Genomic DNA, 17,450 nt, shown 5'->3' with positions numbered 1-17,450 from the left:
GGATAATCAAGATAATCCCCTACAAACCTGCTCACAGGCTACACTGATCTAGAGAGTTTCTCACTGAGACTGTCTTTGCAAGTGTCTCTAGATTGTGTCAAATTGACAGTTATCCTAACCATCATAGCCCCAAATACAAGGAGCACTTGGAGAGGAAGGGGCAGGGCTGGGTAAGAGCTGAGGAGCATGTCAGCCTCTTAGATGCCTCAAGACCCTGTGAGAAAGCAGCCTGGGTGGGAAAGGGGCATAATTAGAACCATGGAGGGTACTTGCCATGCTTCAAATCCTCTGGGTACCAGGTTCCTGGACACCCTACTTGGCTCTGGGTAGAAGAGGGCTTTAGGCAGAGACTGCTGGTTCCTATTTCCAAACTTGCCACCTCTGAGTCAAATTACTCACCCAATTGTGTATGAAGCAGGGAGGGTGCAGATACTTGGGACCCTCAAAATGGTGAGCCCCAGGAAGGGTGAAGCAAAGGCCCTGAGGTAGGAGGCAGATTCCTGACCATGCTCCTGCAATACCTGTCTACCCATATCTGACCAGCGTGCCTGGCACTGGGAGACCCTGCTGCAGGTAACCTGTAACTTCTCTTACTCCTTGCTGACAGGGTTGCTCAGCAGGGGCAACCCAGCCACAGCCCTTGCCCTCTCCAGCCCTCCTACTAGATCCCAGCATGCATCACAGCGTTAGCCTATAGCAGGCCTGAGAGAGCCACAGGAGTTCCCAGAAGGCCACAGTGGACAAGATGTCTCTCCAAACCTGTGGCCATCACATACTGACCTCATGACACATGTCTGTGTTAGCTGCTCATCAGATGACATGTTCTTCAGCCCAGAGGTCCTCCTTATTTCTCCTGGACCTTGGGGATGCTGTGGCACCGGGCCTAGCTCTCACCTGCCGTGAAGGGCTTAGAGACATCTCTGGGACTCAGTTTTCTTGTGGCCACAAGTTTTGGGCTGTTGATCCATCCCTCAAAACAGCTGTGGCGGGGTGAGACTTGGGGTCTACCAAGAAACTGGAACCCTCTTTCAATAGGAAGTCAGACCCAAGTGTGACCCTCTTTCTCTACCCCGTCATTCAGCCCCGCTGACCACTGACCACTCCTCAGAGAGCAGTGTGTTGCCTTCGGACCCCAAAGACATACTCAGTGACAGTAGTGGGGCATCATTAGGTTGGGCTTCAGTCACCTCTGAAAGGAATAAGGGATTCACTTCCCAAAAGATGACATCTACACAGAAGAGGAGCCCTGCCCGTGAGCTATTGCTCCCCTAGATGCCAGAGTTACAAAGGCTGACCCTGGTAGTTTCCCAAAGGAATACTCCAGAAAGGCATTCTGGGAAAGGGAGGTGGAGAAGGACGGAGGGAAGACAGATGTTTTGAATGAAGGAATGAATGAATGGCCTCATTCACAGCCTCCCAGTGAGAGTCCAGCCACCTTCTGTCCTTTAGTTCTTCGTTTCCAGGTAGGACTCAGAGTCTGCAGTTGGCCAGACTGAGTGAAGCAGGGCAAGAGATGATTTTAAAAGGTCCAGGAGAACACAGGCCAGCTCCAGTGTCAGGCGCCTTCATTCCAACTCCAAAGTAATCGCCTGGCAAACAAGCACTGTCTAAATATCACAGTGTATGGGTCAGACTCACTGCAGCCTGGAAATGTCAGTGGTGGGGGCCTCCTCAGAGCTCCAGGATTAGCCCAGGCACCTGAGCCACGTGTGCTTGCCTTCAGCCTGGCCCTAGCCCCGCACTTGGGCTGCTCTGAGCATCCGGAGAGGCCTCAGGTGTGTACCCATGGACAGATCATGGGGTTGGGCCTCCTGGGGGGAAGGGTGTTGCCCGTGGGGTCAGACTGTAGCCTGTTCTCACTAGGAACCAAGAGTAGGGGCAGCCCCACAGAGAAAGCCTGGCTGTCCCAGGCCCTCACTGTGACATCACTCACCCTGTGTCCTCCCTTGTTCTCTTTCCTCACTTCTACAAAACCTGATGGCTTGCTCAAATGGTAGTGAGAGGCTGCTGGGTGAGAACCACTGCTACCATCTGGATAGGTGCTGGGAATAAGGTGGCCATAGCAGCAGCTGTCATGACATTTAGATACAAAGTGCCTATGAAATGTAGCCCTTCCCTAAGACACCAAGGCCAAGTGTAATTACGACAGACTCACATACAACTTGTGGGGAGGAAGAACTGAGTTTTCTGGGTCCTATGACTCTCTCTACCTCCTCTGTCTATGCTGGGCAGTCATCGGTCAACAGGCCCAGCTGTGAAATCTTCTTCAGGCTTAACTCAAGTGAACGCATGAAGATAGCAGTTGTTTGGCTTGGAGAATAGTGTTACACAGTAGGCAAGTTCACCTTGCTCCCTGAGACCGTATCTCACACTGGCCTGGAGCTTGCCAAGGAGGCTACATTGTTTTACCTGAGTCCTAGGGATGCTCCTGCCTCTGCCTCCTCACTGCTGGGATTACAAGCATGCACCACCATAGTTTGCTGTTTACATGTCTTCTAGGAATTGGACTAGGCCCATAGGCTGTGTAACAAGAACTCTGTGGACTGAGTTACTTCTGTGGCACTACCTCAGTTTCTTCTCTTTGAGGCTCCACTTTAGTTCTAGCCTCCAGTCTAGGAATTCTCAGGGACACAAATGGGGGACAGTAGCTGTGTTGAGAGCAGACACAGGCTAAGTCCTGCAGAGAGCTGCACTGAAGTCACAGGCTTTGGCTTCAAGCAGGGGTGGGAATCACTGTCATAGAATTTCAGAGTGGTGATGTGGGGCCATCCTGAGGTACAGCTTCCTAAAAGGGGTTCAGCTCCAAGGGCAGCAGGTGTTAGAGAGAAATCCCAGGTTCAGGGACAGAACATGGGAAGAGACTTTCCAGTCCCAGGAGGCTCCCACATTCAAACTGACTATTCCTAGGGTAGCTGGCACAAGAGACTATGTAGAGAGATAGTCTGATACTAACTTCTTTCTTGGGCATTGTGCTATTGCTGTGAAGAGATACCATGACCAAGGCAACTCTTATAAAAACAAGTGTTTAACTGGGGGCTGGTTTACAGTTTCAGAGGCTCAGTCCAGTATCATCATGGCAGGGAGCATAGCAGCATGCAGGCACACCCTGGAGCAGAAGCTAAGAGCTACATCCTGATCTGTAGGCAGAAAGAGAGACAAAGAGATTGAGCCTGGCATGGACTTTTGAAACCTCAAATACCATGCCCATTCCAATTAGGCCACACCCACTCCGACAAGGCCACAGTTTGTAACACTTCTCAAATAGTGCCACTCTTTGGTGAGTAGGCATTCAAATATATCAGCTACACTAGGTAACTATGAAACTGCAAAGTCATGGGATGGGAGCCTTCTCCACCCGGAGGAGCCTACCCTAGTGACAGATGTGATAGGGTTATTTCTACTGAGGGTTATTTCTACTGAGTTCCCTGGACCCCAAACTCAATTCAAGTCTCTACCCTCACCCCAGCCAAGCTGCCCCTGAGCCTCCCTTGCCAATGCCCTCCACACATGCAGAAGCTACACCTTCTTTGGCTATCTCTTCAGCCCAGGGGGACAAAGCCCCAGAGTCTGCTGCTGTCCCATCTCCTGTCACTTCCCATAGGCATTCTTCAGGGAGCCAGGGTCCTAGGAAGTTTTTCTACTGTGGCTTGGCACACATAAGGGCAAGCAAGTCTGTAAGACTTCCCCTGCTGAATGCTGGAGCCACTGAAACTCTGCTAACACAGCCTTGGGCCACGCTGTGGGGAGCAGAAGCCACCTCGTAGATGAGAAGAGAGGAATACACAGCAGCACAAACTGCAAGAAAGAGATCACTCCCATTCAGAGTGGGAACCACTGCCCCTCCCTACCACATGATGGGAGGGTGACCACCACTCACGGGCTCCAATGCTTCCGTGGGGCTGGGGTGGGCAGGCAGCCATCTTGCAATTAGACATGATTGCTGTCACATCGCCACTCTGGTCCTTGTGAGTGACTAATGGGAACTGAATGCCACTCTTATTGCTTTTACTGGCTAATTTGTCAGACTGTCAGATATGCTGGGAGGTGGCGTGGAGGGTTATGTGACTCACTGGTGCACAGGCTGGGGAAGGCAAGGGCTTTAGAAGGAGGCGGGAGGGAACCAGGAATACCTGGAAAAACTAGGGATCTGGCCCATGACATTTTCTGAAAGTCTGAGGGGCATGGGAGCTGAGGTCACTCCACCTGTCACATATCCATGGCTGCTGAGTTGTTCAGGCCCTACTGTGTACACACATGCTTACACAAAGGCTTGGGGATGTAGAACACATGCCCTGCCCTTTCATGCACATATAGATACAATGGCATATGCACAAGGCATGTACATGTGCATGCACATGTAGTATATTACATGCAGACAAAATTTGGTTAGATATAGATCATGGATCCCTGGCCTGGACACTCATGTAGCCAGCCACCAGTGAATTTGGCATGATACATCTCTATCATCTCGGGGTTGGTGTGTGGGTTGCCAGGTGATATAGGTGCAGCTGTGAGCCTCTGCTAATGTGAGGCTAGTGTTGGACTCTTCAGAGAAGGCCTGGTTCTAATGGGACTTCCTGTTTTCTAGGACTAGCAGATGGACACTTGGCTCTGTAACCTGTCCTCTGTTTGTCTCTCTACCTCCTTGTCTTAGTTGCTCTCTGGCTATTGGTCCTCCCTCACCCTGATCTAGGCCCCTGGGTCTTTGAGAATGCTACAGACATGTGACTAAAGCCATCTTCCACTGGAAGCTCAGAGAAGGGCCAGCCATCTCTCAGCAGAAGCAGGGCTCTTTGGAAGGACCAGAGCACCTGAGAGCTGCCATGGGTCACTCCCAGGAATCCACTGTGAAGATAGAGAAACTGAGGCCCAAGGTATGAGAGGCTGAGCTGAGTGGGGCTCTCTCACCTGTAGACAGTGGATCTCCAGGAATAAGGCAGGCAGAGAAACAGTGTTGGTCTTCTTACTAGCCAAAGATGGAAGTGACTTCCAGAAGCCAGGAGGGTGGGCTGCCTGGAAGATAATCTGGACCTGAAGGCTTGGTGAAAGTGGGGAGGCAGGGTGGTGGGAGCAGACAGGTAGGGGCTCCTTGGGGAGAGACTTTAGGGCCCAGAGCCAGGGTTGAGACACGGGGGCTGATCAGCAGCTCTTGCCTCTGGTCTGACTTTCAGCTGCCCAATTATCCCTAAGTGTCTCCTATCGACCGCAGCTGGTGCTGTCTAGTACATATTCTGTGCCTACAGCCCCGAGGCTGCTGCTCCATCCGATGGCCTCGTTAGGGCTAATTGCTCTGGCATTTGGTTCTGATGAGGACAAGAATGGCTGGATCCTGTGAGATGTCAGGGAGCTTCATTCTCTTTCCAGTCAGGTCAGTGAGTGGTATTGGGGACACCTCCTCAGACTTCCATCCACCAAGGGCCCTGCAGTCTCGAGACCACAAAGCCCAGGCTGAGCATCAGGTCCCTGCTTTACAACCCATCTCAGTCTCCTGGGTGGCAGGGAAATGCAACCTCACTCTCCCTTCTGTCTTGGGTTCACTCTGCATAGCACTCAGACAGCCTGTCATGATATCCTGACTGACTTAAATCCCAGAGAGGGTCCTACTGCTTTTCCAGGCATGTCGGTTAGTGATTCCAGGCATGTCGGTTAGTGATTCCAGGGACCTGCATCTTTGTGAGCAGGAACACTGGCTCCAGAGCCCATCTGGTGACAGGCTTCTTGAGACCCTGACATTATGTATTTCTGTAGAGAGTGATTTGGGTGGACTGGTCAAAGTGGGTGGGGTATGTGTTTGTGTGTGTGTGTATAGCATGTGTATGAATGCATGAACATAATATTATACATGTATGCTTATGTGATCCTGTTTATATGTGTGGACCTGTGTTGCCTGCCTCTCTGCACATGTGTGTATCTGTGATCATGTGTGTTTGTGTGTGCATATGACTGCTCCTGCATATGCATCTGTATATGTGCCTGTCTCTCTGCATCTAAGTGTATTTGAATGTCTATGTGTCTCCGCGTATTAGCACTGTGAGTCTGTCTATTTGTGCGTGCATAGGTTTGTGTGCATGAGTGTATGTCTATATGTCTCTACCACAGTTGTTTGTACCATCTCTCTTTGAATGTATCTGCATATGGTCATATGTATACATGTATGTCTTTATACATGTGTGTATGCCTATGTATGTTTTCATAAAGATATGTGTGTGCTCATGTGTCTCTGAGTGTGCATGCTTCTGTATGTCTATGGTGGAAGACTATGATGCTGGTTGATGGTTGACCCTAGGTTGTGAGAGCATGTATTCTAAAATGCACACAGGTTTCCATAGTGCCCAAAGCTATGGGGTAGATCTGCAATGATTGGTATGGCTGGGGTCCTTGCTCCAGGACCAAGGATCAGGACACCCCCCCCCCCACACACACACACACTAGTCCTCTGCCTCTTTAGTTTCCTGATGTCCTGGGCAGGGAGACCCCACATCAGTAGGGTGCATACAGGATAAGGCAGCAGCTTCCACACCAGCCGCACTGATGCCAGTGAGTGGGTGTGCTGTCATTATGGGCAATTAAACACCGTGCTGAAAGAGGCTGTGGAAAGAGAAAGGCCCCTTCTGTTGCCTGCTCCACAGGCCTAATCACTGTGGTGACAGAGGAGGGTAATTATCAGGATGACTGTGAATGGCACAGGCATTACAGGGGTGCAAAGGGCTCGGGAAGGAGGGGGGCATCCCTGTGCCCCCAGCACCCATCTGAACCCAGAGCAGGCAGGGCCCACTGCACTGGCCTTGTGCTTCAGCTCTGTCTCCTTTCTTTACTGCTAGGGGCTGCTTCCCAGCTACTCCTCTTGGCTCCGTGGCTTGCCTTCCAGCCTGTGTGCTGTCTGGAGAGCCTTTAAAGCCTCACTTCCACCAACTAGAAGTCTCTCCCCAACCCTGCCCTGACCTCAAGTGCACCTCTTCAAAGTCAGGTTTAGCAGCTGCAGCTGGGGGCCCTGAATCCCACCCCTGCTGTCTTCCTTGAAGACAGAAGTGTTGGGAGCTGAGGATCTGGGCTAGAGACTGGCTGTATGATCCAGAGAAGTAGTGTGCTTCTGGGCCTCAGATTTCCCTTCTGTAGAACAGGTTTGTCTGAAATGGAGAGGTTGGTGCTCCTCTGCAGGGCCTAGTGGGAGTCACCATGAGTGGTTAAAAGATCCAGCTTGTCTTTTGGTGAGCTTTGAGAGGAGGTAACAGGGCTGAGTTCTGGAAGCCTGACCAAGGGCAGACTTAAGGGGCCTCTTGGAGTTGTTCTCATCAAATGGGGATGGGACACAGCTAAAGTGCCCAGGGCTTCTCTGTGCCCACAGATGCTTTAGATCTTGGCACAGTGTGGTCTACCAGCTGTCTCTCTCTGTGTATATATATGTATTTCATAGACAGTGTACAGTGGCCTGGTTTGTGCTATCAGGCTGGATATGGACAGAGGCAAGAGTTTGTGGCAGCAGTTATCTCCCAAGAGAGTCCAAAGACATCATGTTTTCAAGTTTAGGCCAGGTGCTACTTGAGAGAGCTCAGACACAGACAAAGGTCTGGAGAGCACATGTCCTCCACCCCCACCTAGCTTCTGTTGCAAGCACCTCCAGCCGAGACAAGAGAACGAATTAAAAAGCAATATTTGTGTCAGTGTAAGACATTTGCCGAAAGGTTAAATCCACATTCGTGTTGCTGCAGAGCAGCCCCCTATGCAGGATTTGTTAGATACAGCTCCGTCCTACCCTGTGCCAGCTGAGCAAACGCCAGGCTGGGTGGGGTGGAACCCAGCCTGGGTTTGCCTCACCCTGCAATCCCCCCAGCACCCTCTAAAGGAGGACCCTGTGGTGGGCATGCAGACCTAGGGACTGGGCATAGATAACCTTTGGGTTTGGGCAACAGCCCCCACTCCTCAGGATTGAAGGCTAAGGTGCAGCCAGCTCTGCCTTCATGGTGGGAATGTCTCCACGTGACCCCTTTCTGGGCTGTGGAGAACACTCAGAGAAGAGTCCTGGGATGCCAGGCAGGCCAGGGATGTGCTGGGCATGTTGAGACAGGAGTGGGCTAAGCCAGCAGAGTTGCTGACCCAGGAAGAGTTCAGAAAGGGGCATGGAACATGGGGAGGGGTCCATAGTGAGAGAGAGCAGGCAGTGCAGAGTAAATAGTCCCTGAGCTGGGGGTTATGGGATTTGCAGGAGCTTGCTCAGAGAAGGCAGAGGAGAGATGCTGCGCCAAGCTGGGTATCACAGAGCCTCAGACTCCTGGAACAGGAACTGTGGGGGTCAGGTCAGCAGGGGAGGTTAGGGAGTGTTCCCTTTGTACTGACTTAGCATTTATCCTGCTTCTAGGGGGGAAGGGGGGCCAGTGGGGGATGCACAGCAAGGCAGTGATGTGGCAGGCAGCCTGCGGGAGCTCCTGGTTCCTGGTGTGAAAAAGCTGGGAAGGAAGAGGGCTGGGTCTGGTAAGTACAGCAGGCAGTTGGCTCCTGAGAGTCCAAGCCCTGTCTAGAGGGTGGAGTGAGATTTCAGAGGGAGAGCTAAACGGGGTGGGGGCTGGGGAGTCCAGGCTTCTGGCTCCTGCTAATACTCAGTGTGCTGGGTCCTCAGAACCTCAGGGTGGCCATTTTCAGGGTGAGAGCTCTGTCCTTTGGCACTTCTGCAGACTCCAGTATCCAGAGGAATAAAGATGGTACTCTTCCTCAGTTCCCTTAGTGAGAGGACACCTTTCTCTGAAGGGCTTGGGCAGTTGTCCTGAACCATTGCCTGAAGGAAGGACTTGACTCCAGGGACATAGAATGGGCTCAGCATAAGTCCCCTGTAGTAGAGAAAGGTCCCCTCTCTGGTCTCCTTAGAGATCCTGTTTCCTTGGCTGAGGAAGCTAGGGTGGATCTTTGTGTAAGTGGGTGTGGATGCTCACTGGAAATCAAAAGGCCCCTTGGTGTTAGACCTTGGGGTGCCATGGGAGAGTTGATCACTGAGTGCGCCCTTACATGGGGGCCAGCTGAGAATGGGGCTGCCTCTAGCTCGAGACCATGATGCAGGGAGTGAGTGGGGGAGTTCAGGATACTCTTAACTAAAGCAGAGGTCTGTCCCCCCAGGGAGGGGAGGTCAGAAGACCCTAGGGAGATGCCAAAGGCTAGGGTTGGCACCATGTTGCAGGCTGTGTCTTCAAGGAGATGATAATCAGAGGAATCGAACCTGCAAAAGTGGGCCAGTCTTAGATACACTATAGAGGAATAATCTTCTGAAACATTCTGTGTCTCATAGGACCTGCCTGAGGACCCAGCCCCAGTGCCAGCACATACACTGGGGCAGTGAGTAGATAGTATACTTTGTTACATGGGCTGGGGGGACATGGCCTGTGCCCTGGAGGGGACTTGAAGACATCCAAAAAGCTAGTGAGAGGGCTCCTAGATTTATTTGTCTCCAAGGGCTATATATAGCCTTCCTAACATGAACCCTTGGGTAATCCAGCATGGGCGCTCCCATATGCCCTGGTTTGATTAGAGAGCTCTAGATGTCTCCTGTCCCAGAACACCAGCCAGCCCCTGTCTTCATGTCGTGTCTAGGGCGGAGGGTGATTCAGAGGCAGGTGCCTGCGACAGTGGATGCAATTAGATCTAATGGGACGGAGGCCTCTCTCGTCCGTCGCCCTCGCTCTGTGCCCACCCCCGCCTCCCTCAGGCACAGCAGGCGTGGAGAGGATGCGCAGGAGGTAGGAGGTGGGGGACCCAGAGGGGCTTTGACGTCAGCCTGGCCTTTAAGAGGCCGCCTGCCTGGCAAGGGCTGTGGAGACAGAACTCGGGACCACCAGCTTGCACTATGCCCACCCCCAGCGCCTCCTCGCCACAGCCCAAGGGCTTCAGAAGAGCCGTCTCAGAGCAGGATACCAAGCAGGCCGAGGCTGTCACGGTGAGGATGACATGCTGTCACCCAGGGGTATCTGGAGCAACTTCTGCACCTATAAATGGGTGGATACCCCAGGCTGGGAGTCTTTCCAGTGTCTGGTACCTAGGGTTGGAGTGGGTCTTAGTTCTATCCCGTCTCAGGGTTAGTTTGGGTCCTAGCTCTGGTTCTGTGCTTGGGTAAATGCTTCTGTTGGGTCCTGCTGGACTCCGAGAGGGACAGCCAGGACCTGTTTCACTGTGCCAGGCTTCTGTGGGTCCTATTTTGTGAAGTAAGGGAAAATCCCCCCTGGGTGGTCTTGGGAGAGAGCCCCATGATCCAAGTCCCCCCAGTAGCCCTCCCTACTCATCTGCTCCCTTGGGTTCTCTAGCCTTGCCTGTCATAGAGTGTGGTGTTCCTGTAATACACACTTCTGAGCACACCTGGTCAGCAAATGGCTGGTCTGCCTGATGCTGTCCTGTGCAAATGGGGCCCAGGTTCTACCATACCTCTTCAGCCCCCCAAACTCTGGGAAAATCTCTGTGTCTCCTTTTTCCCTTCTCACCTTCCACCAGTCTGCTTCGGTGTTCCCTAAGAGTAGGACTTAGGAAGCCACAGGGACCAAGGGGAGATGCTACCAAGACATCAAACAGTCCCTTTTGTCGGGGGCAGGGGGAGAATCAGCTCATAAGAAGGGCTTTCAGATTATCCTTGGGGCCCCATCTAACTATTGCCCTGGGTTGACAGAGACCTTAATGAAACCAGTGTGACCTTTAGAAATTTAATTTGTAGGCACTTCTCCGGGGACAACTGTGGGGTCAAAAGTGCCCCTTCATACTTCTTAGCTGCATGACTCTCTTCTCAGCTCCCTGGGAACCACCCTGTCTCATGTTCTCCCCAGCGAGCCTGGGGCTCTGGCTGTATTCACAGTGTCCTGCTGGAGGTCCGGAGGGGGCTCCAGAGGGCATGTTTCTCCCCATGACTAGGACGTTCCTAGAACCCAGGACCCAGAACCTTTTGGGGAGTTCAACTCCCAGATTAGAGTTCAGGCTTCTCCTCTCTGAAGTCCAGGTAGTTCTGAGTGTTGGGGGATTAGGAATACTGGTTCACAGCTGTGGCAGACACAGAGCCAGTGGAGTCCATACAGAGGTACTCAGACAAGGGAGGAGGGGGAGACATTTTGAGGGGGCTATTTCCAGGTAGGAGGACAGCCTAGACAGGACACCTGGCTAAGAACCACTTATTTTTTCAATGATGATGTGTCCACAGGGCTCAGCCTCTCAGAGAGTTGGGAGGGAAAGGATGCTTGTTTAAGCTGTGTACAGTGCTCTCTACCTGAATGGACCACCCAAGCTATTCACTCCCCATGAGGTCTGAGGCTTTGTGCTCCTACAGTCTCTGGGCGCTGCTCACATACATCAGGAAAAACAACCTGAGTCACAGCCCTCTATCACTAATTCAGTTAGGTCTAAGCCTGGGAGGTAGGTGACAGGGCACCTCTATCTTGGGAAGATGGCAGCTAGGAGCCCCTGCTTTCCAGTTCTGCCATGGCTCTCCAGCCCTAGCTACCCACCATGCCCTGTCAGAACACTGATTAGCATGTTAGTCCTCCACTCCTACATGGCACCCAGTGGTTTGACCAGAGCCCTGGAGGCGGGATCAGCAGAGGCAGCAGCATGGAGATACAGGCATGTCTCTTGACTCTCAGTCCCCAAGGTTCATTGGACGGCGGCAGAGTCTCATCGAGGATGCCCGCAAGGAGCGGGAGGCAGCAGCAGCTGCAGCAGCGGCTGCGGTAGCCTCCGCGGAACCTGGGAACCCATTGGAGGCTGTGGTATTCGAGGAGAGGGATGGAAATGCTGTTCTCAACCTGCTCTTCTCCTTGAGGGGTACAAAACCCTCCTCACTGTCTCGGGCTTTGAAAGTGTTTGAGGTGGGTTGGCTTGGCCTTCCGGGGTAGCATGCATAAGATATGTAAGAATGTCTGTGTCCTCCCCCCACCGCCAGGGCTGAAATATGGCTGCTCAGGCCATCAGAGGCTGGGTCTCAGGGACTACCTTTCAGCTCCTCCAGTTAATCTCAGCTCCCTGACACCCACTGCTATATATACACAGCCTCTTACCCAGCTGCCCAGGGGTCAATGAAGCAGCTGATTACACTGTTGCTTTGGCTAATGACCTGCCCCCCTTCCCCTGCCCCAGAAAAACTCTCAAATGACATTAAAGCCAGAACCCTGTGAGCTCCCAGAATTGACAGCCTGGCCTAAGTGTTTTGTTGCTGGGCAACAGAAGGTGAAGATGAAGTTGACCCCTGTCCACCAGTCCTGAGTTTCCTATTTACCCTGTCATGGCCTGAGACTTGTGTCCTTGATATGGTGGAGTGTGATCCAGGCCTTTGGGCGTGGCCAGTAAGTCAAATTGAGACCATTAGGGGATAGCGCCTTCTGCTATGCTTTCTAGACAAACAGAACTGTCCAGAAAGGGGACCAAAGGCACAGCTGTGATGATTCCTGGATGGATACACAAGACAAAATCCAATCTATTGGATTTTGACACCTTCAAAATTCATAGGCAAGGGTAAAAACAAAAACCAAACGAACAAACAAAAACCAAACGAACAAGCAAACAACTGACAGTGCCTACCAGGGTCCTCCGTCTCCCTCATTCCCACTATTATGTCTCTCCATCTCTCCCTACCTGTCATCATCTCTCTCTCTTCATCTTCTCCACCCTCTCTCCATTGCTCCTTCCCCATCTGTCTCTCTCCTTCTCTCTCTTCCTGCTTTTGCTCCTGAAGACATTTGAAGCCAAAATCCACCACTTAGAGACCCGGCCTGCCCAGAGGCCACTGGCAGGAAGCCCCCACCTGGAGTACTTTGTGCGCTTCGAGGTGCCCAGTGGCGACCTGGCTGCCCTCCTCAGTTCTGTGCGTCGGGTGTCTGACGATGTGCGCAGTGCCAGAGAGGACAAGGGTGAGGATGGATTTCTGTCCCTGGCCTGGGGGTGGGAGGCAGAGTATCCTGCTGGGCGGGGGGGACGACCCTGAAGTGTCCACAGAGTTGGACCACCACGCTGGCTCTACCTTCTACTTTTTTTTCATGAATCCTAGTAAACTCTGCCCTCTAGGAGGTCCCTGGGGGAGGCTGGACCCAGCATGGCCAAACCTTATTATGGACCCATGCTTACCTGGGCCCCTTTGCCTCTCTTGCTTGTGAAGTTCCCTGGTTCCCAAGGAAAGTGTCAGAGTTGGATAAGTGTCACCACCTGGTCACCAAGTTTGACCCTGACCTGGACCTGGACCATCCGGTGAGCTTGTGTCCCAGAGCTGAGTCCTGTGGGGTGGGCACAGGTAGGGACTGACCCTGGTCTTTGGAGCAGGGAATGCCCAACTTCCTCCTGATGTGTGTTCCTTGGCCATCAGGGCTTCTCTGACCAGGCGTATCGCCAGCGCCGGAAGCTGATTGCAGAGATTGCCTTCCAATACAAGCAGTAAGGAGCCTGCCTGTGGGGCAGAGTCCCCAGACTGTAGAGAGAGGAGGAGAGGAGGGAGGAGGTGACTGGTTAGCTGTCACACAGCTTTACATGTCAGCTTGTCTGTCTCTGCTCTGTGCTTGGCATTATTCTTAGTCACAGCTAAGGAGACTGGGGCAGAGAGGCTAAGCAGCTGGTTTGGGTCAGTGTACCCAAACCAGTCCACTCCATACTCCAAAGGCCTCTGAACAGCTGATACAGCTTCAAACGAAGCCTCTCACCCCATCTTTCCTACTCTCCGAGATGGCGGGAGGGGGGTTGCCCTATTGACCACTGATCCCCTCCACAGGGGTGAGCCAATTCCCCACGTGGAATACACAAAGGAGGAAATTGCTACCTGGTAAGACCCTGCTGATGGTTGGGTTGGGCAGGGAGGGCTGGGCTTGAGAAGAGCCAGGGAGACGGTTCCCAGAATCCCTGTCTGTGAGGGCCATCTCTGGAAACTTTGGTACAATAGAAGAAGAGACTAAAGCCAGTTAGAAGAGGGGCTTCCAGTGGCCCAAAATAATCAGGTCATTCAGAGATGTCGCTATCGGCCCTTTCCCAGCCTCTGGGTTCCCTCAAACCACAGGAATGCCCTATGTATTGATGGGGGCCCACAGTTCAGGAGGATGGTGGAAGCAGGCAAAGCGTCCATGGGGTGGTCATGGGGAGAAGAACCCCAGCAGCTAGTAATTCCCTAAGCCCCTGTGGCCTACAGGAAGGAGGTATACGCCACGCTGAAGGGCCTCTATGCTACCCATGCCTGCCGGGAACACCTGGAGGCTTTCCAGCTTCTGGAACGGTACTGTGGCTACCGAGAGGACAGCATTCCACAGCTGGAGGATGTGTCTCACTTCTTGAAGGGTGAGATGCAGAGGAAGTAGGGCAGGGAGGGGCATCCCCTGTGCTATTTCTGATGCGAGGTCCCTTACAGAACGGACTGGCTTCCAGCTGCGACCCGTGGCCGGTCTACTGTCTGCCCGTGATTTTCTGGCCAGTCTGGCCTTCCGTGTGTTTCAGTGCACACAGTACATCCGTCATGCCTCCTCACCTATGCACTCACCCGAGCCGTGAGTATGCTGCCTAGGGCAGAGGACCCTGAACTTGTTGCCCAGTAATATCCGTGTGCAATGATGGCAGAGGTGTGGAGGTGCTAAAGTTTCCTTGTCTCCGGGGAAGGACAGAGAGCCTTCCCATTCCATCTTCCTTTTCTCGTGGCCTCACACAGAGACTGCTGCCACGAGCTGCTGGGACACGTACCCATGTTGGCTGACCGCACATTTGCCCAGTTCTCCCAGGTATGTTTAGGGCCTCAACGCAGAAACCAGAGGTTATTTGGTTGAGCCAGAGATTCAAAAGTTTTACTTGTTGGGGTACTCCTCCAGCTAGACAGTGTGTCTTCATGGATTCATGGGACTTGTAGGTAGCCAAACACCGAAGCAGAGACTGTTTCTGTAACAGGGAGGGACTAACTAGTAACACAAGTCCCAGGGGAAAGGGATTTTTGTGGGGTTTGATGCCACCTGCTGGTAATTCTGGGAACTGCAGGCCCTGAGCTCTTGGCTGACTTGGCGTGTGGTGAAGTGTATGTTGCAGGGTCCCCTGGAGAAGTAGCATCCAGTGCCCTTGCCTCAAGCACAATGTCAGAGCAGCGTCTTTTCATACTTTAGCCTCTTTCTCTACCCACAGGACATTGGACTTGCATCTCTGGGGGCTTCAGATGAAGAAATTGAAAAACTCTCCACGGTTCGTTTTCAGAGCCCTGGGGGGGGGGGGGGGGGGAAGTTCAGACCTTTCTTTCTGTCCCCAAGAACAGCCTTACCTGTTGTGGGTGCTACACACAGAGGGGCTATGCGCGGCACCAGGCATTTTAGGTGATCCTTATGATTATCTGGCAGGTGTACTGGTTCACTGTGGAGTTTGGGCTGTGTAAACAGAATGGGGAGCTGAAGGCTTACGGTGCAGGGCTGCTGTCTTCCTATGGAGAGCTCCTGGTGAGATTACCCTGCTCCCAGCCCCCAGCAAAGGAGATCAGGGCTGGAGGATCAGGGTGTGGAGGGCCCTGCTCTCATCAGAAGGGTCCTTGGCTCAGGTCTGAGATTCAGGCTGTTCTAGAGAGTGTATGCCTCTGGCCAGACCCCACTGTACAGTAGCCCAGAACCCTGCGGGAGGGGGGAGCCCCACACCCATGGCACCCATTTGCCTTGAGCGCTGCTTGGGTGTGATACCTGTGGCCTCTTTCTAGCACTCCCTGTCAGAGGAGCCCGAGGTCCGGGCCTTTGACCCAGACACAGCAGCCGTGCAGCCCTACCAAGATCAAACCTACCAGCCGGTGTACTTCGTGTCAGAGAGCTTCAGTGATGCCAAGGACAAGCTCAGGTGGGTGGAGCCATCAGGAGTCAGCCCTGCCCAGCTTCACCAGTGCAAGCCAGGCCTTGTCTTCACTTGAGAGCCCATTTAGTACACTCAGCAACACCCCCTTGTAACAAGAGTTCATGCTTGAGATTACCCTGCTCCTGGCCCCTCAGCAAAGGAGACCAGGGCTGGGGGGTGAGGGTATGGAGTGCCCTGCTCCCATCAGAAAGTCCGAGAAGAGAGAGACCAGCAGCATAGGGTCAAGGCAAAGTCAAGGTCAGGTCCAGGCCAGCTGTCTGTGCCTCAGCAGAGCCTGAGTCTCTCATTCTCAGCAGCACGGGCTGGAGTGGGATGGGGACAGATAAGAGAGAAAAAGAGGCAGAGTGGCAGGTAAGAGCTGCCACGAGGGCAAAGATTATAGAGGGAGTGGCAGCCCAAAGGCAGGAGACACAGTTATACAGGGGTCTGCAGAGGAGAAAGGAGACTGGTAGGTTGGTGCTTATCACTTCTCCCAGCCTGCTGTGCTCATCTGGCATGTCCACTCCAGTTTAGGGACTCTCTAGGGCACACAGTCACGGGGAGCTTCCCGAAGGAAGAAGCCCAGCTGAGAAACGGGGTGCTTTGCAGAGGCCTACCCACAAGAATCGCTGAGGCTTTAGTCTCCTGGGTGTCTAGAATGGGCTTTAGGGGTCTGGGAAACTCAGAAAAGCCATTTCCCCATTGCCCTTGGAGATTGCAGATCCTATCTGGAGCTACCTAACTCTAGCCTGCTTTCTCATGCCCATATCCAATCTCCTGTGATTGAAGGATTCATACTGGCTCCCCCCCCCCCCACACACAGGAACTATGCCTCTCGTATCCAGCGCCCATTCTCTGTGAAGTTTGACCCGTACACCCTGGCCATTGATGTACTGGACAGTCCTCACACCATCCGGCGCTCCTTAGAGGGGGTCCAGGATGAGCTGCACACCCTGACCCAAGCACTGAGTGCCATTAGCTAAATGCATAGGGTACCACCCACAGGTGCCAGGGGCCTTTCCCAAAGTTCCCAGCCCCTTCTCCAACCTTTCCTGGCCCAGAGGCTTTCCCATGTGTGTGGCTGGACCCTTTGATGGGCTGCTCTTGGTCCCCCTCCTCCACTGCTTCTCAACCACATCTTACTACTGCATGCGCTCCAGGATGGTCCTGCATTCCTCCTGCCCTTCATGCTGTATTCTACCCTGATTATTATCTCAATAAAGGAAGGAAAGGTCTCCAGGAGTGTTCCTGGCCTCTGTGTCACCACAATGATAGCTCCTAGCACTTGTATATGCCCTGGCTTCATTTGGAGGCTTCTCTCTGATCTCTTTCGTCCAATTCAGTCTCCTGGACACTCTAGACCAGACAGAAGTTACTGGTTTTATCTCCCTGCCAATTCTGAGCTCTCAAACAGTGCTGGAGGGTTGAACAAGGCCCCAGATGAGCTGTCCCAGAAGTGTGGACTAACAACACAAAGCTGGAGACCAGGGCAAGGAGTGACAGTCACAGGGTATAGCCTCTGACAAGGCCTGTAGACCAGACCCTCTCCCTGTGCCCAGGAGTCATAGGCACCTAGCAAGTAGGCAGAGGGATGAAGAAGGCTGGCAAAACACAAGAGCTGTAGCCCACCCACACCACACCTAATGAGTCCCAGGGGAAGGCTTATGTCCCAG

The 17,450-nt window shown here is 53.0% G+C and overlaps 1 protein-coding gene across 1 annotated transcript; it reads left to right on the top strand.

The window, feature by feature from the left end:
* Positions 1-9,795: 9,795 nt before the first annotated feature.
* Positions 9,796-17,012, top strand: Th (tyrosine hydroxylase). The gene is made up of 13 exons (NM_009377.2): positions 9,796-9,919; positions 11,601-11,825; positions 12,689-12,863; positions 13,109-13,197; positions 13,313-13,380; positions 13,712-13,762; positions 14,123-14,268; positions 14,339-14,474; positions 14,633-14,702; positions 15,094-15,150; positions 15,303-15,398; positions 15,650-15,783; positions 16,601-17,012. Exons 1-13 carry the CDS (start codon positions 9,830-9,832, stop codon positions 16,758-16,760), a joined length of 1,497 nt encoding a protein of 498 aa, NP_033403.1. The 5' UTR covers positions 9,796-9,829; the 3' UTR covers positions 16,761-17,012.
* Positions 17,013-17,450: the final 438 nt, after the last annotated feature.

This window comes from Mus musculus, chromosome 7 (assembly GCF_000001635.26).
Source record: "Mus musculus strain C57BL/6J chromosome 7, GRCm38.p6 C57BL/6J".
NCBI classification, from domain to species: Eukaryota; Metazoa; Chordata; class Mammalia; order Rodentia; family Muridae; genus Mus; species Mus musculus.
This window is presented reverse-complemented; position numbering and strand designations above follow the sequence as displayed.

Bases quoted from the DNA above. Each gene is read 5' to 3' on its own strand.
- Th (NM_009377.2), top strand. From the start codon at position 9,830: ATGCCCACCCCCAGCGCCTCCTCGCCACAGCCCAAGGGCTTCAGAAGA. The intron at 9,920-11,600 runs GTGAGGATGACA...CTTGACTCTCAG, and splicing joins AGCAGGCCGAGGCTGTCACG to TCCCCAAGGTTCATTGGACG. The intron at 13,198-13,312 runs GTGAGCTTGTGT...CTTGGCCATCAG, and splicing joins ACCTGGACCTGGACCATCCG to GGCTTCTCTGACCAGGCGTA.